General features: G+C 50.9%; 4 protein-coding genes across 4 annotated transcripts in view; 3 read left to right on the top strand and 1 right to left on the bottom strand.

The window, feature by feature from the left end:
* Positions 1 to 1,597: 1,597 nt before the first annotated feature.
* BO72DRAFT_472719 (uncharacterized protein) lies at positions 1,598 to 3,844 on the top strand (the record flags this gene model as incomplete). The annotated part of the gene is made up of 3 exons (XM_040947158.1): positions 1,598 to 1,835; positions 1,869 to 2,214; positions 3,799 to 3,844. The coding sequence occupies 3 exons, from the start codon at positions 1,598 to 1,600 to the stop codon at positions 3,842 to 3,844; spliced, it is 630 nt and encodes a 209-aa protein (XP_040796131.1).
* Positions 3,845 to 8,477: 4,633 nt separating this feature from the next.
* BO72DRAFT_481238 (glutamate dehydrogenase) lies at positions 8,478 to 10,186 on the top strand. The gene is made up of 3 exons (XM_040947670.1): positions 8,478 to 8,635; positions 8,710 to 9,272; positions 9,331 to 10,186. The coding sequence occupies exons 1-3, from the start codon at positions 8,590 to 8,592 to the stop codon at positions 10,102 to 10,104; spliced, it is 1,383 nt and encodes a 460-aa protein (XP_040796132.1). The 5' UTR covers positions 8,478 to 8,589; the 3' UTR covers positions 10,105 to 10,186.
* Positions 10,187 to 11,266: 1,080 nt separating this feature from the next.
* Positions 11,267 to 14,543, bottom strand: BO72DRAFT_453052 (putative MFS monosaccharide transporter). Its single transcript, XM_040945891.1, has 5 exons — positions 14,217 to 14,543; positions 14,008 to 14,139; positions 13,486 to 13,954; positions 12,204 to 13,428; positions 11,267 to 12,151 (listed from the first exon to the last, which is right to left on the bottom strand). The coding sequence occupies exons 1-5, from the start codon at positions 14,229 to 14,231 to the stop codon at positions 11,551 to 11,553; spliced, it is 2,442 nt and encodes an 813-aa protein (XP_040796133.1). The 5' UTR covers positions 14,232 to 14,543; the 3' UTR covers positions 11,267 to 11,550.
* A 975-nt stretch (positions 14,544 to 15,518) lies between these two features.
* BO72DRAFT_501323 (uncharacterized protein) overlaps positions 15,519 to 15,577 on the top strand; it is a gene marked incomplete at both ends in the record, with an annotated part of 1,056 nt that continues 997 nt past the window's right edge. Inside the window, one exon of the mRNA XM_040948970.1 lies at positions 15,519 to 15,577. This exon is cut by the window's right edge and continues 64 nt beyond it. Coding sequence (XP_040796134.1) covers positions 15,519 to 15,577 — 59 coding nt within the window.

Below are 15,577 nucleotides of genomic sequence, written 5' to 3' on the forward strand. Positions count from 1 at the left end.
AGAAGGGGAGGAGGGGGGCATTTAGAAAACTCTAAAAAAAAAAATTCAGAGAATAGAGACCAGTCAATAACCGCAATCGATACTATGATTGAGAATCTGACTGCCGATGACAATCACTTTGATGAGGGTTCTTCCTTCCAGTTTTACCCTAAGATTTCTTAATCTGAAAGCGGCCTTGTCTTTCTACTCAGTAGGTACTGTGAGGTTAGTGCTGCTCGATACCCGCCACACTACTGATACTTAACGTTAGTGTGGCTTAGAGAGGTTACGCTATAGCTATTCAGGCACCTCGTTTGAACAAGCTACTACTAAATGGGGTTCTATCTATCAATTCAATCTTATTACAGCCCAATGCTACTAGGCGAATTATCCTAAAACATGCAAATACCATCAGAAATTATTTGAACAGCTGTGACTGGAGGCACCTCAGCGAAACACTATATCCCTTGGGTATGTACGGTACATGTGTACTAAGAGTCATTTGTACCAACACGATAATATAGTACATTTCCTTTCGTTTGACAGATGATGATGTGCAAAGAAAGGAAAGAGAAAGAACAGAAGGAATAGGAAAAATCCAGAAAGAAAAGAAGGAGTAAAGAAAAGCGAGAGAAAAAGAAAATCCTTCAATAAAAAAAAGCCCCCCTCCCAAACAAAAACGAAACAAAACGAACCGCCTTTAATCGGGTAGACCCGTTCCTTTCTCTGGTGCTAGTCGCACCCAGTACGGAGTAACTACCAGTACCCAAGGTCCCAAACAATATACCTGGTCTACAAAGTCCACACCTTCCAGTCCAGCTCCGCAATCTGACTCTTTCTTTCCAGTTCCTACCCTTCCGGGCCGGTTCCCTTCTTCGTAACCTTCTTTATTTTTGTCTCAAACTGAACTTTTTTTTATGTATGCTCATTTGCAGCCCCGTTCCAGTTCTTCCAATGGAGCCCATCACCTAAAGTAGAGCGTTGAACCCCCCCCCTCTTCCCCCTCTCTATTTCCTCCGCTGCGACTATCACCTACCTGTATTTGTTCACCAAATACCGCATCTTCTCCCCGCTCCCTCCGACAAGTGTTTCTCTTGGGCTAGGGCCCATGTCATGACTTGTGTTTTCTGCTTCGATAATAGATGGAATGCGCCTAGCAGATGTCCATGGACGAATCTCATCCGGGGAGAGGCCTAGGGTTTACCATCAGGAATCTGTTTCGCTCCTCATCATTGTCCTTCCCATCTACGCGGCCACGAAGATCTCTCCTTCGAAGGGGACGCAGTGTGATTGATAGCAAGTACGCATTCGCTCGCCCTCTAGCCCTTCTACCCCTCTACTTCGGCTGTTCAGTCGTGGTTTTTCCCCGTACAATACCACTTGCTGCCTGTCGTGCTTTTCACTGAGCAGAGCCTGATTTATGCCACTTCTGTCTCAAGTGTCGAAACACCAGCCAAGGCCATCAGAAAATATCGAAATGAAATAGTATTGAGGCCATGATCTTGAATGATTCAGAACTGACGCAAGTGAACATTTCCGCAGCAGAAATTCGATTGACCCCGCGAAACGTGCTTCCGCTCCTCCAATGAATGATAATCAAATCCGCGAACCAGCAGCGATGATAGGACCTGCGGAATCGTCTACAGTTGGTTGCGACATCTTCGAATGGTACCCGCGCTATCAAAATTGTCAGCGATACTTCTTGGATGATGCGCAACACAGCGTCCCTGTTCAAGCGCTTTCCGCTTTTCTGAACATTCGTCTTCCATTCCAATGGGAATCCAACCCGGTTGCAAGCTCGAGCTCGAGCTCGAGCTCGTCCACCAATCACTCTTCAACAAGCGCCAACCAAACCAGTACCCCTTCGGATTCATCTGGGCCGTCGACAGTGCCCCCTTCTGTCTCGCTGATTCCTTATATTCGTCGCCTAGTGGCTACTGGAATGGATTTTCCTGGGGTGCTTCAAGGATTCTTCGGGAACGAATGGGCCACCGGCATCGGCCCTCTGCACGAACAGGAGAGGCGCAATTACCTCTTCGCAGCGAAAAGTGGGGGGTGGGCAGCTGTGAAAAAGGATTACGATATTGCTCCGCTGGAGACTATCCCATTTTTACGCCCATTGCAGGGTCCGCTGGATTCAGAGATCGAGGCCGCGGAGAGGAGCTGGAGTGAGTGGCTTGCCATGGAGGACTGGATGGTCGGGCCACGAGCGCCTGATGCCCTTCGCGATTCATCGTCTAACATGTCGCGAGCGCAGAGCTCACGTGGCTGAGGCTTCTATTCCCTCGATCCAAATCTTCTCTCATTTCCTTGCCTCTTCTTGCTTTATCATTTTGCATCGATCCCCCGGGTTGACTTCTACATGATGAACAATACCCAACGACTATGGGTGACAGTACGGAGTTTGGGGACCTCATAGCGGAACCCGTTTCTATTCTTTTAATATTCTTTCTGTTCTTCGCATGCCTGCCATGAGATGACGATCATATGAGTTCTTGAGCGTGATAGACTGGCGCGGGCCCACATTTTAGTTTTGGCTTCTATTATTGACTACGGAGCGCACTCCTTTTTGCAAGGGGCTATACTTGGATATACACGACCGAGGATTTTTGAAAACAGCAGCCAATCAATGAATCATATGATAGGCGTTGGTATTTAGTATAGCATTAATGCACAGCTCTTGATTCCAAGTTGGAGATGTTGACTAACTACCACATCTCTGAATTCTAGACATTGGTAGGGCTTGTCGTCATCGCTGGAACATGCTTTACTCGAATGCGAAAAGAACGGCGCCCCCTGAGCCCCCTACTACTGCGATCGCGGTTCACGACCCCAAGAACCTGGATGGCAGGGCCAACCTGGTGAGGATCGACCTCGACAAGTGTCTCGATTGGGCACCTACCTCCGGAACGATAGAAGTCTGAAACAAGCGAGACGACCTCTAGCGAGGCTGACAGCCCAGTAGTGCGCTGTGGAACACGGCATTGGTTCGGACGGGAACAATGTACCGAGGCGACTGGCGCTCACATCACGGATCGGTTAGAATCGTCATGGGGCCAGGTGGTGAGGGGAATGTTCGTGTGCCTGCCCATTCGGAGTTTATCTGGGTCAATCGCTCGCACTGGATGAAGATTTATACTTCTGCTACAGTCTGTATTGCGTGAAACTGAGAAAGGGGGCCAGCCGTCTTGCTGAACTTCGGTTTACAGGTGTAAACACATACCTAGACAGACTACATACCATCTTTAATTCTCTAAGGGTTATCTGTGAGAGGGCAAAGGCAGATACGTTTGAGATATGAGGCAATGGACCTATGCCATGCGAGTCGCACAATCCCGGTCCGCTTGGATCGATCGATTTGAATTTTTACATCTGCTGCCCGCCAACATTTACCTACCAATTACCGTGGGAGAGGGAGATCGGAGCCGATGGGTTGGGATGACGAACCGCGCCCCCTTCCTTCTCCACCGGTCGGAACTCGTGGATCGGATCTGTGGTTATCGATCGCGTAGGGGGAGAGGGTGAAGAGGAGGGGGGGGATCTCATCTCATCCGGGTAGCGTAGGTGGTTGTTCTATTTTTTCTTTTTTCCTTTTTTTCTCTTTTTTCCTTTTTTTCTTTTTTTTCCCATCGGATTAGGCACAGTACATACGTAGAAGTTAGTTATTCTTGTGGTTCCTCGGTCCATTTGGTCCTTGGGGTTGTGTTGTGTCCCTGCAGGACCCAACGAAAACTGGAGGGAGACCTAGATCCGCTATGCATAAACTGCACAAAACCCAATCGAACAAGCGTGGGAACTAAAGGTAGAGAGAGTTCCTAGAACAAAAACTAGGGAGCGTGCCTTTTCTTTAGCTACTCATGTTTAAACTTCTTCTGGACTTTTTCGATGAAGATCCCGCACCAGTGACTGGCGCGCGGCTGAAGAAGCGGGGGGGGGAGGCCACTGTTGATTATACAAGATTTGTGAGCAGTCTCTTGTTTCTTCAGGCTAGCTCGGACATATCATGAAACCAGGTACGGAGGACGGAGTGGTGTTTTCAACTAGTCCAGATCTCTCCTCATGAAGGGAGGGGGTAAGGAGACCGGGACGGCAGACCAAGAAGGGGTCCAAACTGGTGGTGTTGTAACCAGTCGGTAACAGTTTCATACACTGATCACGTACCATATGTAATGGACAAGACCTTACCGAAATATCTGGTACGTATTGGGTACTGAGTAGAACCAGCCTATCTCCCAACCGTATGTACATAGTACTGTACCTCATTCTGTCAGTCAAATAAGAATCGTTTCGCAATTCCACATATCCAGTAAGATGCAGTGCTATACATTTTGAGTCCATACTGGCATAGCAACTACAGAGAAGTACCACAAATATATACAATACCTTGTCCGGGTGCATCTGATACCCTGTACATGGGCTGATTTCACACCCATTGGCCTCACAAGCAGGGTGCTAACTCTTGGCTAGGATTAACTACGGTATGTGTCTTAGATATGCAGTCGTAGATAGAACTGATCCCATGTAGCCTGTCAATTAAGAATTAGACTTTCTCTGCAGAGGAGATATCCCCCGGGCTAGCTCTTGGTGTTTCTCATTCGCTGTCAATCGTTCTACGAGTAGGGATAATTCTCCCGGGACACTACCTAGGTAGCCTTATGCCAGAAGCAAGTGCAACAATGATGAGCTCGCCGGCAATTGTGAAGCCTGAGCTTCATAGTTCTAGCCCACCGGCCCCATAGTTCCAGGTTGTGGGGTGTCCAATCCGACAGATCGAGCCTACATGCATCGCCGGGCACGTGGTTTTTCTGAGCTCCAATAAATTTCCTTTAACTTGACATACTATACGGGTCTCTTTGCTGGCCTAGATGATCTAATCGTTGGGTTTAATTTACGATGATGTCCCTTCGAGTACAGGGAGAGCCTACAACAATGCAATGGACAGTAGGAATGTATCTTGACAACCCATTATGCTAATTGTTCACACAATATGAGATTGAAATACAATATGAGATCTTGCTTGCTCTTAGTCTGATGAATGAGCTGCACCAGAAAGCCCTTCTGATCAGTGAATGAGCTCGGTGGTGGATCGTCAGCTTCGATGGAATTAGTCCCGGAAGCCATCCTTGGGAGTGGAAGAATCGTACAGACACATGATAGTATCGACTTGAAAGTCTAGATCTGACTCCAGCTGAGGAGAGCACTGTAGACAGAAGATGCTTCCAGACTCTGAAAGTTCTGTTCTTTCTAATCGTCTGGATTCCATTGAAAGATCCGCATATGGACGGATAGCTGGACTACGTAGCATATGGCGAGCCTCGATGTGCGAGAAGTGACATTACACTCGAGACCTGGCTAGTATATGTCATGGTAATGGCAGATCTGGGACTGGTAACTAGATTTGACATTCCGCCAACGTGCCCGCATGTCTTTCGTTGCTGCTTCCTGCTTGGCTAACACTGGCATGAAGTATGGCCTGCCCCTGTCCGTGTGTCATGTGAGGGCGGCGAGAGTAGAACCCCCCACCCCCTCTTTCCCACCTGCTCGTCTCCAAACTCGCGGCGGTCAAGGGTTACGTGCTGGAGTGAGCGAGCGATGAGCGCAATGGCATGTACAGGAGTGAGTGGAGCACGCTCCAGAAGCTGCGCAGTTTCGATAATTAATCCAGATTAGCGAGATCGTTTGTGTTGTAGATGCAGCTTGTTTCCAGAACCACGCTTTATGCATGCATGGACTCCTGGAGGGCCTGGGGCCCCCCGAGGTGCTAGGATGGCGGCCCGCACAGCCTATTTCGCATTCTGTTTTAACATGCAGGTATTGCCTGACCTTGGTTCATGTACTCCGCTAGCTCGCTTCGCATATGCCTGACTCGATGTACTCGGGCAGTCGGTCATTCGCAGAAGCAAATATGAAGTGTCCTCTTGTATTGTTCTCAACTTTCTAAAATGATCGTAGCGTAGGTATGTAAATGATCCCTTTGTTGTTGCTTTCCGCTCCGAGCGGGATCTCGGAGGGCATTTGTCCCCTAATGCGTCGAACGAGAACAATAGCCTAAAGAATCGGGCTGTAATGGATTGATCCTTCGAAGTCCTCAACGGGTCAGTGAAATGGGAACGCCAGGCCGATAAAGCGTGGTTCACTTGATTGGTGGTATAATCACCAGGGAGACTGATGCCGACATCGGATCCTACTTTGCCCCCGGAGGAATGCACTAACGCTAAGAAAAGTACTGCCGCTGATGGTGAGAGCGGAAAAGGATAGCAACGCATGGCTAGTGTAGTTTCCCTTGCCTACCTTGCCTACTGACAAGTACCCTGTAGAGTATCTCATTGGCTAGCAGGCGATGTTAAGTAAAATGAAAAAGTAATCATGGTAGATATCGACGCGTCTTGTGGCGTTGAGCCTGATCTGATGTTCAATTCACCTACCCAATTGTATGGTAGAGTATGTGATCGAAGTTGCACTGGTGCATAAGGTACTTTCCCCGGATCTCGCATCTTACTCCCCCCCCCCATTCTTCCCCAACAACCAAATGGATCAAAGACAGTCGCCTCCCCCAGATAACCAAGAAAAGACCAAGTCGGGCCAGAATCCCTCTCAACAAACCCCGACCACCGACGGATGCATTAGTGGGGGAGTTTAGCGGGCAGCTTGTGATCTTAGAGGCGTTAGAGACTTAGAGTTAAGACACCGCGTGCGCATTCCGCTCGGATGGTCGTACTCGGGCGAGTCGGCTCAGGGAAGGGAGTGGGGGAAGGATGATTAAAGAGGTTTAGTGCCAAAGTTTCTTTAGCACCTGCCAATGTTTAAGCCTGCCTGCACCGCAGATTCCCTCCCAGTCCTCGAATCCGAGCCGTGAGTGAGCAGTGAGCACAGACGGGACAGCCTTAGTGCCACCCTCTCGGGTTGCGGAACTCGGCTACTTATCTATGACAATTGCACCATGTCATTGGCTCTGATACCGTCAAGATAAGGACGGACAAGGGTCTTGGATTATGCTGATTGGCTCCGCAGTCACTGTAACTCGATTGGAATTGGTAACCTTGAACTTGCCCCGGCGCCATCACATGTGCCCCCAGGTGAAGTTTGGCCAGTCAGCCGCAACCTAAAGGTTTCCTTGCTGCTGGGGCTGGAATTTTCATCGACCATTTGTGTACAGTACAATGAACATGACACCAATGTGATGTCGATGGCTTTCGAGTGCCCTAGAAGGTAGGGATGTGCCATTCTGTTGCGTTGCCTTTTCTTAATTGGCGAAACGGTCTATACTACTCATAGGCAGAATTGGGATTAGGCGATGGGCAGTTTACCGGTGAGACGGACAGAGCAAGGCCACAGATGGTATGATCGCCCGGTGAACCGTGTGTTATACTTGCCCGCCTTCCCGTACCACCACCAGCCAGCGGCGGCCATCTCTTCTTCCCCCCTCCCCCCGCTGTGTCCACTGTCCACGACCCTACTCAGCTCAGCTCACCGGGAAGCCGGAGTCTCCCGACAGTTAACGATTCATCCTGTTTTCGGAGAGAACACCCAACAACAATGTGTTTCCTAGTTCTGAGACAGGCGTATTCCAGTCTTCAGAGGGCGCACTCTACGTAGAGATGATCGGGTTGATAGTGCGTAAAACAATCAGATAAGACTTTCGCTTACACGTGGGGCGCACTGCACTTGGGGGATCTGAGTATTGATTCCGAGGTCACGTGCCTTCGATGGGCCTGCAGGGAGAGGCTTGGCATGCATTTCACATCGTACAGTATATGTACATGATGGGTTGGGAAGGGGAGCAGACCAGAAGTCCACCACTACTACTACTACTACTACTACTACTACTGAACAATAGTCAATGAACCCAAGGACAGTCCGGAGTAGACTACGTACGTTTCATCCAGAAAATCTCTTAATCCAGCTCGCTTAGAGCTTTGCATCCCGAGAGATTCCTTGCCACACGAGGATTTCCCGGGAGGACTGAAAGCGGCGAGAGGGGCGGGTTTCCGCCGATAGATAACGGGCGCAGATTCTGTGACCATAAACTATCGACTAACACTGCCCCGAACTTCGGACGCCCACCCGGCATTGCTTTGCCGTGATTAGTCCCGCTGCCGTTGACTGCCTTACTACTTTTCCTCTCCGGCGGGGACTTCCTACGTCTCGTCCGACTCCGGCTGTTACTGTACACCTTTTTGGTGTTTCTTTGATTTTCCCGTTTCCTTTTTTCTTTTCTTTCTTTTTTTTTTTTCCGTTTTGCCGTCCGGACAACCCTCTTCCGCTCCGACCCAGTGGCACCCACCATCCACTGCTACCTACCATGACTGCTACCACAAACCCAGTCCGGGGTCGGGGGTAGAAGCAGGAGAGGAGGAGGGGGAGGGGAGGGGGGACTGAAACGGGAAGGGAAGGGCAGAGGGGGGAAACCCGGAAGAAAAAGAGGCAATGGGAAAGATACATAAACCCATTCTCTCTCCTCCCTCATCTCTTTCTCTTTCTTTCTTCCCATCCCCATCCTCCATCTCTCGCCCAGACCAGGTCTTCAAAAGTCTTGTCGGGTATCCTTTGGGTCATTCTTCTTCTTCTAACAACATCATACTAAATATTCTCTTCCCTCCCTCATTCACCATGTCCAACCTTCCCGTTGAGCCCGAGTTCGAGCAGGCCTACAAGGGTATGTTCTTCTATCAATCCAAATAGCTACCCAATTTGTTTCCACTGTACCTAACAATTTCCCCCCTTCAACAGAGCTTGCCTCGACCCTCGAGAATTCCACTCTTTTCCAGAAGAACCCCGAATACCGCAAGGCTCTGGCTGTCGTCTCCGTCCCCGAGCGCGTCATCCAGTTCCGTGTCGTCTGGGAGGATGACCAGGGCCAGGTCCAGGTCAACCGCGGTTTCCGTGTCCAGTTCAACTCCGCCCTCGGCCCCTACAAGGGTGGTCTCCGCTTCCACCCCACTGTCAACCTCTCCATCCTCAAGTTCTTGGGTTTCGAGCAGATCTTTAAGAACGCCTTGACTGGTCTGAGCATGGGTGGTGGTAAGGGTGGTTCCGACTTCGACCCCAAGGGCAAGTCCGACAACGAGATCCGCCGCTTCTGCGTTTCTTTCATGACTGAGCTCGCCAAGCACATCGGTGCCGACACTGATGTCCCCGCTGGTGATATCGGTGTCACTGGTCGTGAGATTGGTTTCCTCTTCGGCCAGTACCGCAAGATCCGCAACCAGTGGGAGGGTGTCCTCACTGGTAAGGGCCTCACCTGGGGTGGCTCCTTGATCCGCCCCGAGGCTACCGGTTACGGTGTTGTCTACGTATGTTATCCTTCTGTTTCTGGCATCACAGGCGCATTGTGCTAACAGGTCATCGCAGTACGTTGAGCACATGATCCAGCACGCCACCAACGGCGCCGAGTCCTTCTCCGGCAAGCGCGTCGCCATCTCTGGTTCCGGTAACGTCGCCCAGTACGCCGCTCTCAAGGTCATTGAGCTCGGTGGTTCCGTTGTTTCCCTGAGCGACAGCCAGGGCTCCCTCATCGTTGTCAACGACTCCAGCTTCACCCCCGAGGAGATCGCTTTGATTGCCGACCTCAAGGTCGCCCGCAAGCAGCTCGCCTCTATCGTTTCCGAGGGTGTCTTCGCCGACTCCGCCAAGTTCAAGTACATTGCTGGTGCTCGTCCCTGGAAGCACGTTGGCAAGGTCGACGTTGCCCTTCCCTCTGCTACCCAGAACGAGGTTTCCGGCGAGGAGGCGCAGGCGCTGATCGATGCCGGAGCCAAGTTCATCGCTGAGGGTTCCAACATGGGCTGCACCCAGGAGGCCATCGACACCTTCGAGGCCCACCGTCAGGCCAACGCCGGCAAGGCTGCCATCTGGTACGCCCCCGGTAAGGCCGCCAACGCCGGTGGTGTCGCCGTCTCCGGTCTCGAGATGGCTCAGAACTCTGCCCGCCTCAGCTGGACCTCTGAGGAGGTTGATGCCCGTCTCAAGGACATCATGCGCTCTTGCTTTAAGAACGGTCTCGAGACCGCTATCGAGTACGCCACCCCTGCTGAGGGTGTCCTGCCTTCCCTGGTCACCGGTTCCAACATCGCTGGTTTCACCAAGGTTGCTGCTGCCATGAAGGACCAGGGTGACTGGTGGTAAATGCTTCGCATCGTCGGTGAGATGGTGCTATGATGATGACTTTTCTTCTTCTCCCGTTTTGTTTCAGCGCATGGATAGAGGCGCCGGTTGCTTTACTTCATAGTACATATTTACTATACCTTTTTCACAATCATGAATCATGAATGTCAAATCAATGGTCGTTGCTATGCGTAATTACTAGTCCTCGCATCTAGTTCCATGGAGACTCATGTAAGCCCGTCGCAACATAGATCTTAAATGGTAGTCCCACATTCCAGTAATAAGCTTTCGATCGGGTCTTGGCTTGGAGATATGCTGAGAAGAACAAATCTAATTTACTGACGAGGTACGCCTAGGACTCGAAGGGCTTTCCGCCTTCCTGCTCAGGCCGGTAGGAAGTCCTTCCATTCATCTGTCCTCCTTGTCAACTATTCATCTCTTGAATGATCAAGGAATCCAGACATCCAGACATCTTATTCCGTATCGATCAACTCACCCCCACCACTTGAGTAGTGCTCACTACGCATATGCAGAAGATGATAATGATATTTCCCTCCAGATACCCACCCACGAGCTGAGAACATACTACATCTGCAAGTTTCACCAAGCCGAGTCAAAACCCGATATCACATAGATAATATGGACGTAGATACGAGCTCTCGTTGTATTGCAAACCTGCATCGGGCTCTTTCACTGCACTGCAGTATTGTTGGGCGCCTCGAATCTATCTGCTTCTGCTTGGAAACCCGGTCCCCGGAACCTCGCGAGGATAGTACGTTTGTTGCACCTGACCGACCTGACCTAACTTAGTACCCGACAAGTTGACTGGGTAGTGCTTTGGATACAGGGTGGAACGGGGTATGGTATCACTGTACGTTACAAGTGGTGCATTACGGGACGTTACCATGAGCTATAATACCACGGTGCAGATTCAAGTACGGGTAACTTACCTCACCTCAAGAGTTATTGAAGTGCCGTGGCATTTGCGACTAGGGTTCCCGCACGCACAGCCACTGCCTGGACTAGCCACAGGCCTGGTGACAAGACATTGACAGACCCACCCTGGGTTGTCCGTACCTGACTGTACGTCTTAGATCTTAATTGTTGAGTCGAGCAGCATGAGACAGTTGGGGACACTATTACAGTAAACAATATGTTCAACCATGAAGTCTTCGAACTCTATATGGATAGACTGTTCGACTCTATCAGGGTACTTTGATTCGTAACCCTGCTTCGCTGTACACAATCGTCGACAATTGTCTTCCGAAGTATAACTATATGCTGTAGCGAGCGACTCAAATGACGCTTCGAACTGATGTCAACGCTACCACGGTGCGACGCTGTCGATTTGTCATTCCAAATGCTAATGCAACCTGACGCCATGCTAAATCCAGGATCAAACAAAATATTAAACAATGTATGGGTATCACAAGGCATATCCCCAAGGGGAGAAAACAAAAAAGCCAATCACTCCGTCAGTTGCACGGTCGGTAGCGGATCCAAGAGCACACTGCGCCGTCGCGACAGCACTCCACCCACAGACGGATTGTCCTTGGCACGCGGCACGCCGCGGCTACGGCGGCGGGGATGTCGCAGATGTTCGTTGGGCACCGGATCCACCTGCTTCTTGGCCGCCGGTACGAGGTTCAAATAGATTGGGAATATGGCGCCCGCGGCGGAGACCGCCACGAGAACGCTATACGAGTAGGGTACGCCGCCTACCAGTTGCGCTGCGTACTGCGCAAACGGGAAGATACCACCGCCCCCTCCGATGGCCATCGTCAGCAAACAGCCGGCTGTCTTGGTATGCCGTCCCGTGCCCCGCAAAGCGATGGCAAAACTGATACTAAAGGCACCGCTTTCGAACAGATATACAAGCTCCGCCATTGTCACCGCCGTGAGGCCGGTGGTATGCATGCATAGCGCGGCGCACACGATCATGCCAATGTAGGACAACAGCAGAATCCAGCGTGGCTTCAGAAACCATTGCAGAAGAGCGGCTAAAAAACGCCCTGCTGCAAAGACTGTGTGCCCAATGGTCAAGAATTCGAAGGGGCTTAAGGAAGCGCTGTACCCACTTTAGTGAAATGAGCAACAGGAGATCAGGATAGGAAACTCACTTTGGATGAACCTCCTCGACAAAACGCGCAAAGCTCATGGACAAGACTTCTTGGCCCGCGACATACATGAACACGGACCATATACCCAGGCCCAGTGTGACCCAAACCACCGGCAACCCCGCCACACGAGCACGATTGTCGGATCGCCGACGGTTTGCCAACTCTTCCAAATCAGCATCGGAAGCCTCCGGAACAGGCAGGTAGTAGAAGACGAGGGCCAGGATCACGTCGAATAGAGCGATGCCAAGGTAGGTCCACTGGACGTCTACCAAGGAGGATACATCAGTAACCTTTTTAAACAGAACCTTTTTCGCCAGAAGCTGCGAAACAACACTGCCAACAGCCTGGACACCCTGTGAGATGTTGAGACGAATCTCGGAGTTTTCGAGCGGACCGCATAGAGCAATGAACGGGTTGCCGGCTGTCTCAAGCACGGCCAAGCCGAACCCGACAATAAAGTTGGACACAGCGAACGCTGAATAAGAAGTCAACACAGCGGAGGGCCAGAAGATGAGGGAGCCGCATGCGTAGATGCAGAGGCCCGTTATGAATGAAGCCTTGAAGCCCCAATGTTTGAGCACCGGACGGCCCACAAGCGGTGGGCCCAACAGATACCCACCGTAGTAGGTCGCGTGCAAGCCGTATGACCGATATACACCAAGATGTAGGATTTTCTTGAATTGCTCATTCAGCATGTCGAGCAATCCATAAGCAAAGCCCCAGAGGAAGAACAAAACAGTGGTGAACGCGATCGGTGTGATGGACTCTTTGTTGCTCAGCTTGAGCATGTTCGCGGGCTGTTTCATATTGACGAAGTCGAAGAAGGTGATACTGGGCGGGTAGGAGGAATTGGTCACTGTGTTCGTGCGCTGCTCCACGTCGGTCGCTTCCGCGCCTGATTGGGGCGGCGGGGCGGCCAGAAACTCCGTCAGAACGACGCGTGTGTCGCTGCCAGCCTGACTGCTCCGACTCTCCGACTGGGTGGGTTTAGGGTTTGGGGTTCCATTTGACGGGGCAGGTCGGGGCACAGAGTCCCCGACTGCAATGGGCGCCAGCGCCTGTAGCGGTTGGGTGCCAGGCGAAGAGGCCTGATAACTTTCGTCGGTGTCGCGAATGAGCTTGGGAAGCAATCGGGCGACGAGCGGCTTGAGGCTAGGAACGCAGGCGCATATAATGGACACATTGACTTCGATGACGGACCACATGAAGGAGAATGCCGCGTACCCTAAAGCTTGAAGTTAGAGGTAGACGAAGATGCAACCACGGGGCACAGTTGACTAACAGCTCAAATCGTCGCCGGGGGTACCCTGGAGGTGAACTTCTTTGAGGGCGATCTGACGGGAAGTCGCAGCATCTTGAATGTAAGCGATCCGAATGACATCAACCACGGCGACAAAAAATCCAAAACTGAATGTGATGACGATAATGATTTTCTGCTTGCGCGGCAGGCGCATTCGCGTGAGAATGGGATTCGGTAGGCAGAGGATGGCCAGGTCGGTAATGATGTTCACTGGGGAGGAGGACAGATAGAGGGTGAGGATGTCAATGCACTTGGCGCCGTCGGGCAAGGGGTATGCGACAGCAGCACTGACTGGACGACACTGGAAGACGTTGACAAGGGTGAGGGCCAGGCCAGCGGCATTGACGACGAAGAGGGTGACGTAGGTGGCCCAGCGGAAGATCTTTTCGCCTTGTGTAAGGGTCAGGTAGAAAACAAGGATGGAAGTTTTGATGGCCATCAAGGTTGGGTTCTGAGTCGTCCGTGAGCCGAGCGCAGAGAGCAGAAGCGGAGCGGAGGACTCACGTAAAGGACGGTAAAGGCGTAATCGGCGCGATTGAGGCCGGGCCGTTGCTCGGGGCGAATACTGACATCGTGAAGTCCAAGGCCTTGGTGGGTAGCATAGAAGAGGGAGAAGGAGAAGCCGAAATCAAGGACCTGGAGGGTGTTCGGGGAGTATGGTCAGTTCGCTTATCGCCCAGGATGGAGAGAATTGATATGGTGGATAGATATACCCAGGCCAAAAGCATAAAATAGTCATGCAGGGCAATTTTGCGAACTATAAAAAGGCGAGAGACGAAGCGCAAGGCAACAAAAACCGTGGCGACAATAAAAAAGACAATTGAGACGGTTAAAACAGTCGGTCGTTGGTCTTCCATCACGGAGAGAGAAGAGAGGGAGAGCGGGAGGAGAGCGAACTCGGAGGGAGCGGAAGGGTCGGTTAGAGGCGGGGAGGAGGAGAAGAAGGAGGAGGGGGGGAGGGAGGCAGGCCCATGATTGACTTCTCGCTCGACGGATTCACGGCATGGAGGCAGATAGATCTGTACATATGAGATATCAAGACAAGCAGATGTGTTGAAAAGAGAGTGTGGGTGGTAAAAGGAGAAGGAAAAGGTTGAGGGGATGAAGCGGAGAAAAGGAAGAGGAGAAAGAGTTGGAGAGGAACAGAAGGCAGGCAGGAAAGCAAGTAAGCAGGAAAGAGGAAAATAGACGAGAGGGAAAAAGAGGGAAAAAGGATGGAACCTCCAAGTTCCAACCACGCAACTTGGAAGGCTTACTCGACAATTTAATTTAAAAAAATACGGAAGAAAAAATAAAATAAAATATGGCAAATTAAGTAAGCTAAAGCAATCGCACTGAATATTGATCGACAGTCACTCTTCCAAGTAAAAGGAGTTATTTCACTGCAGAGTACGGAGTAGCAAGACCAACAATTGATTGATGGAGGGATGGGGATGGACAGTAGAAATTGGTAAGGATGAGAGAGAGAAGAAGGAGAGAGAACGACGTAGCGGTTATGTTATTTCTCTTCACCCCCTCGCGTGGCATCTCTTACATAGACGGTCCCGTTAGTTATCATTATCCGCAGTAGGAATTTGTTCCTGGGCGATCGACTCTTTAATGTTTAATAGTACGGTGTGATAGATTATCTGCATGGGGATCCTCATTTGGTCTCCAGATTGGTTTGTGCACTATACTACTTCAGTCCTCTTGTTGAATGGGGGGCCATTGCTTGATTTGTTTAGCGAGGTCTTTTATCCCCCGCAATCTTTGCTGCCATCGGATGACAAGTTGACAACTTCTACAGCCCTAACCTAACCACCGCTGATGATGCTCTCCTCATCAACCAGGATCTTCCGCTTCGGTGGTCTTGTTGCTATCCCATGGTCCCATAGCCTCTCTAATGGATTAAATCAGCCAATTCGACCCGAAGCTCGGGGCATATGAACACTCCTGCACAAACAACTCTTGTATAAAGAACCGACCTTGGGTCTTCAATCTCCCTTTCCAGATAACGGCCCAGCCCTCTCTTCGCTATGAACACTGCGATAATCCTTGTGACCCTACTGACGGCTCTAGCTGTCTGTCAGGATCA

Source organism: Aspergillus fijiensis (assembly GCF_003184825.1).
Source record: "Aspergillus fijiensis CBS 313.89 unplaced genomic scaffold BO72scaffold_82, whole genome shotgun sequence".
Lineage (NCBI taxonomy): Eukaryota > Fungi > Ascomycota > Eurotiomycetes > Eurotiales > Aspergillaceae > Aspergillus > Aspergillus fijiensis.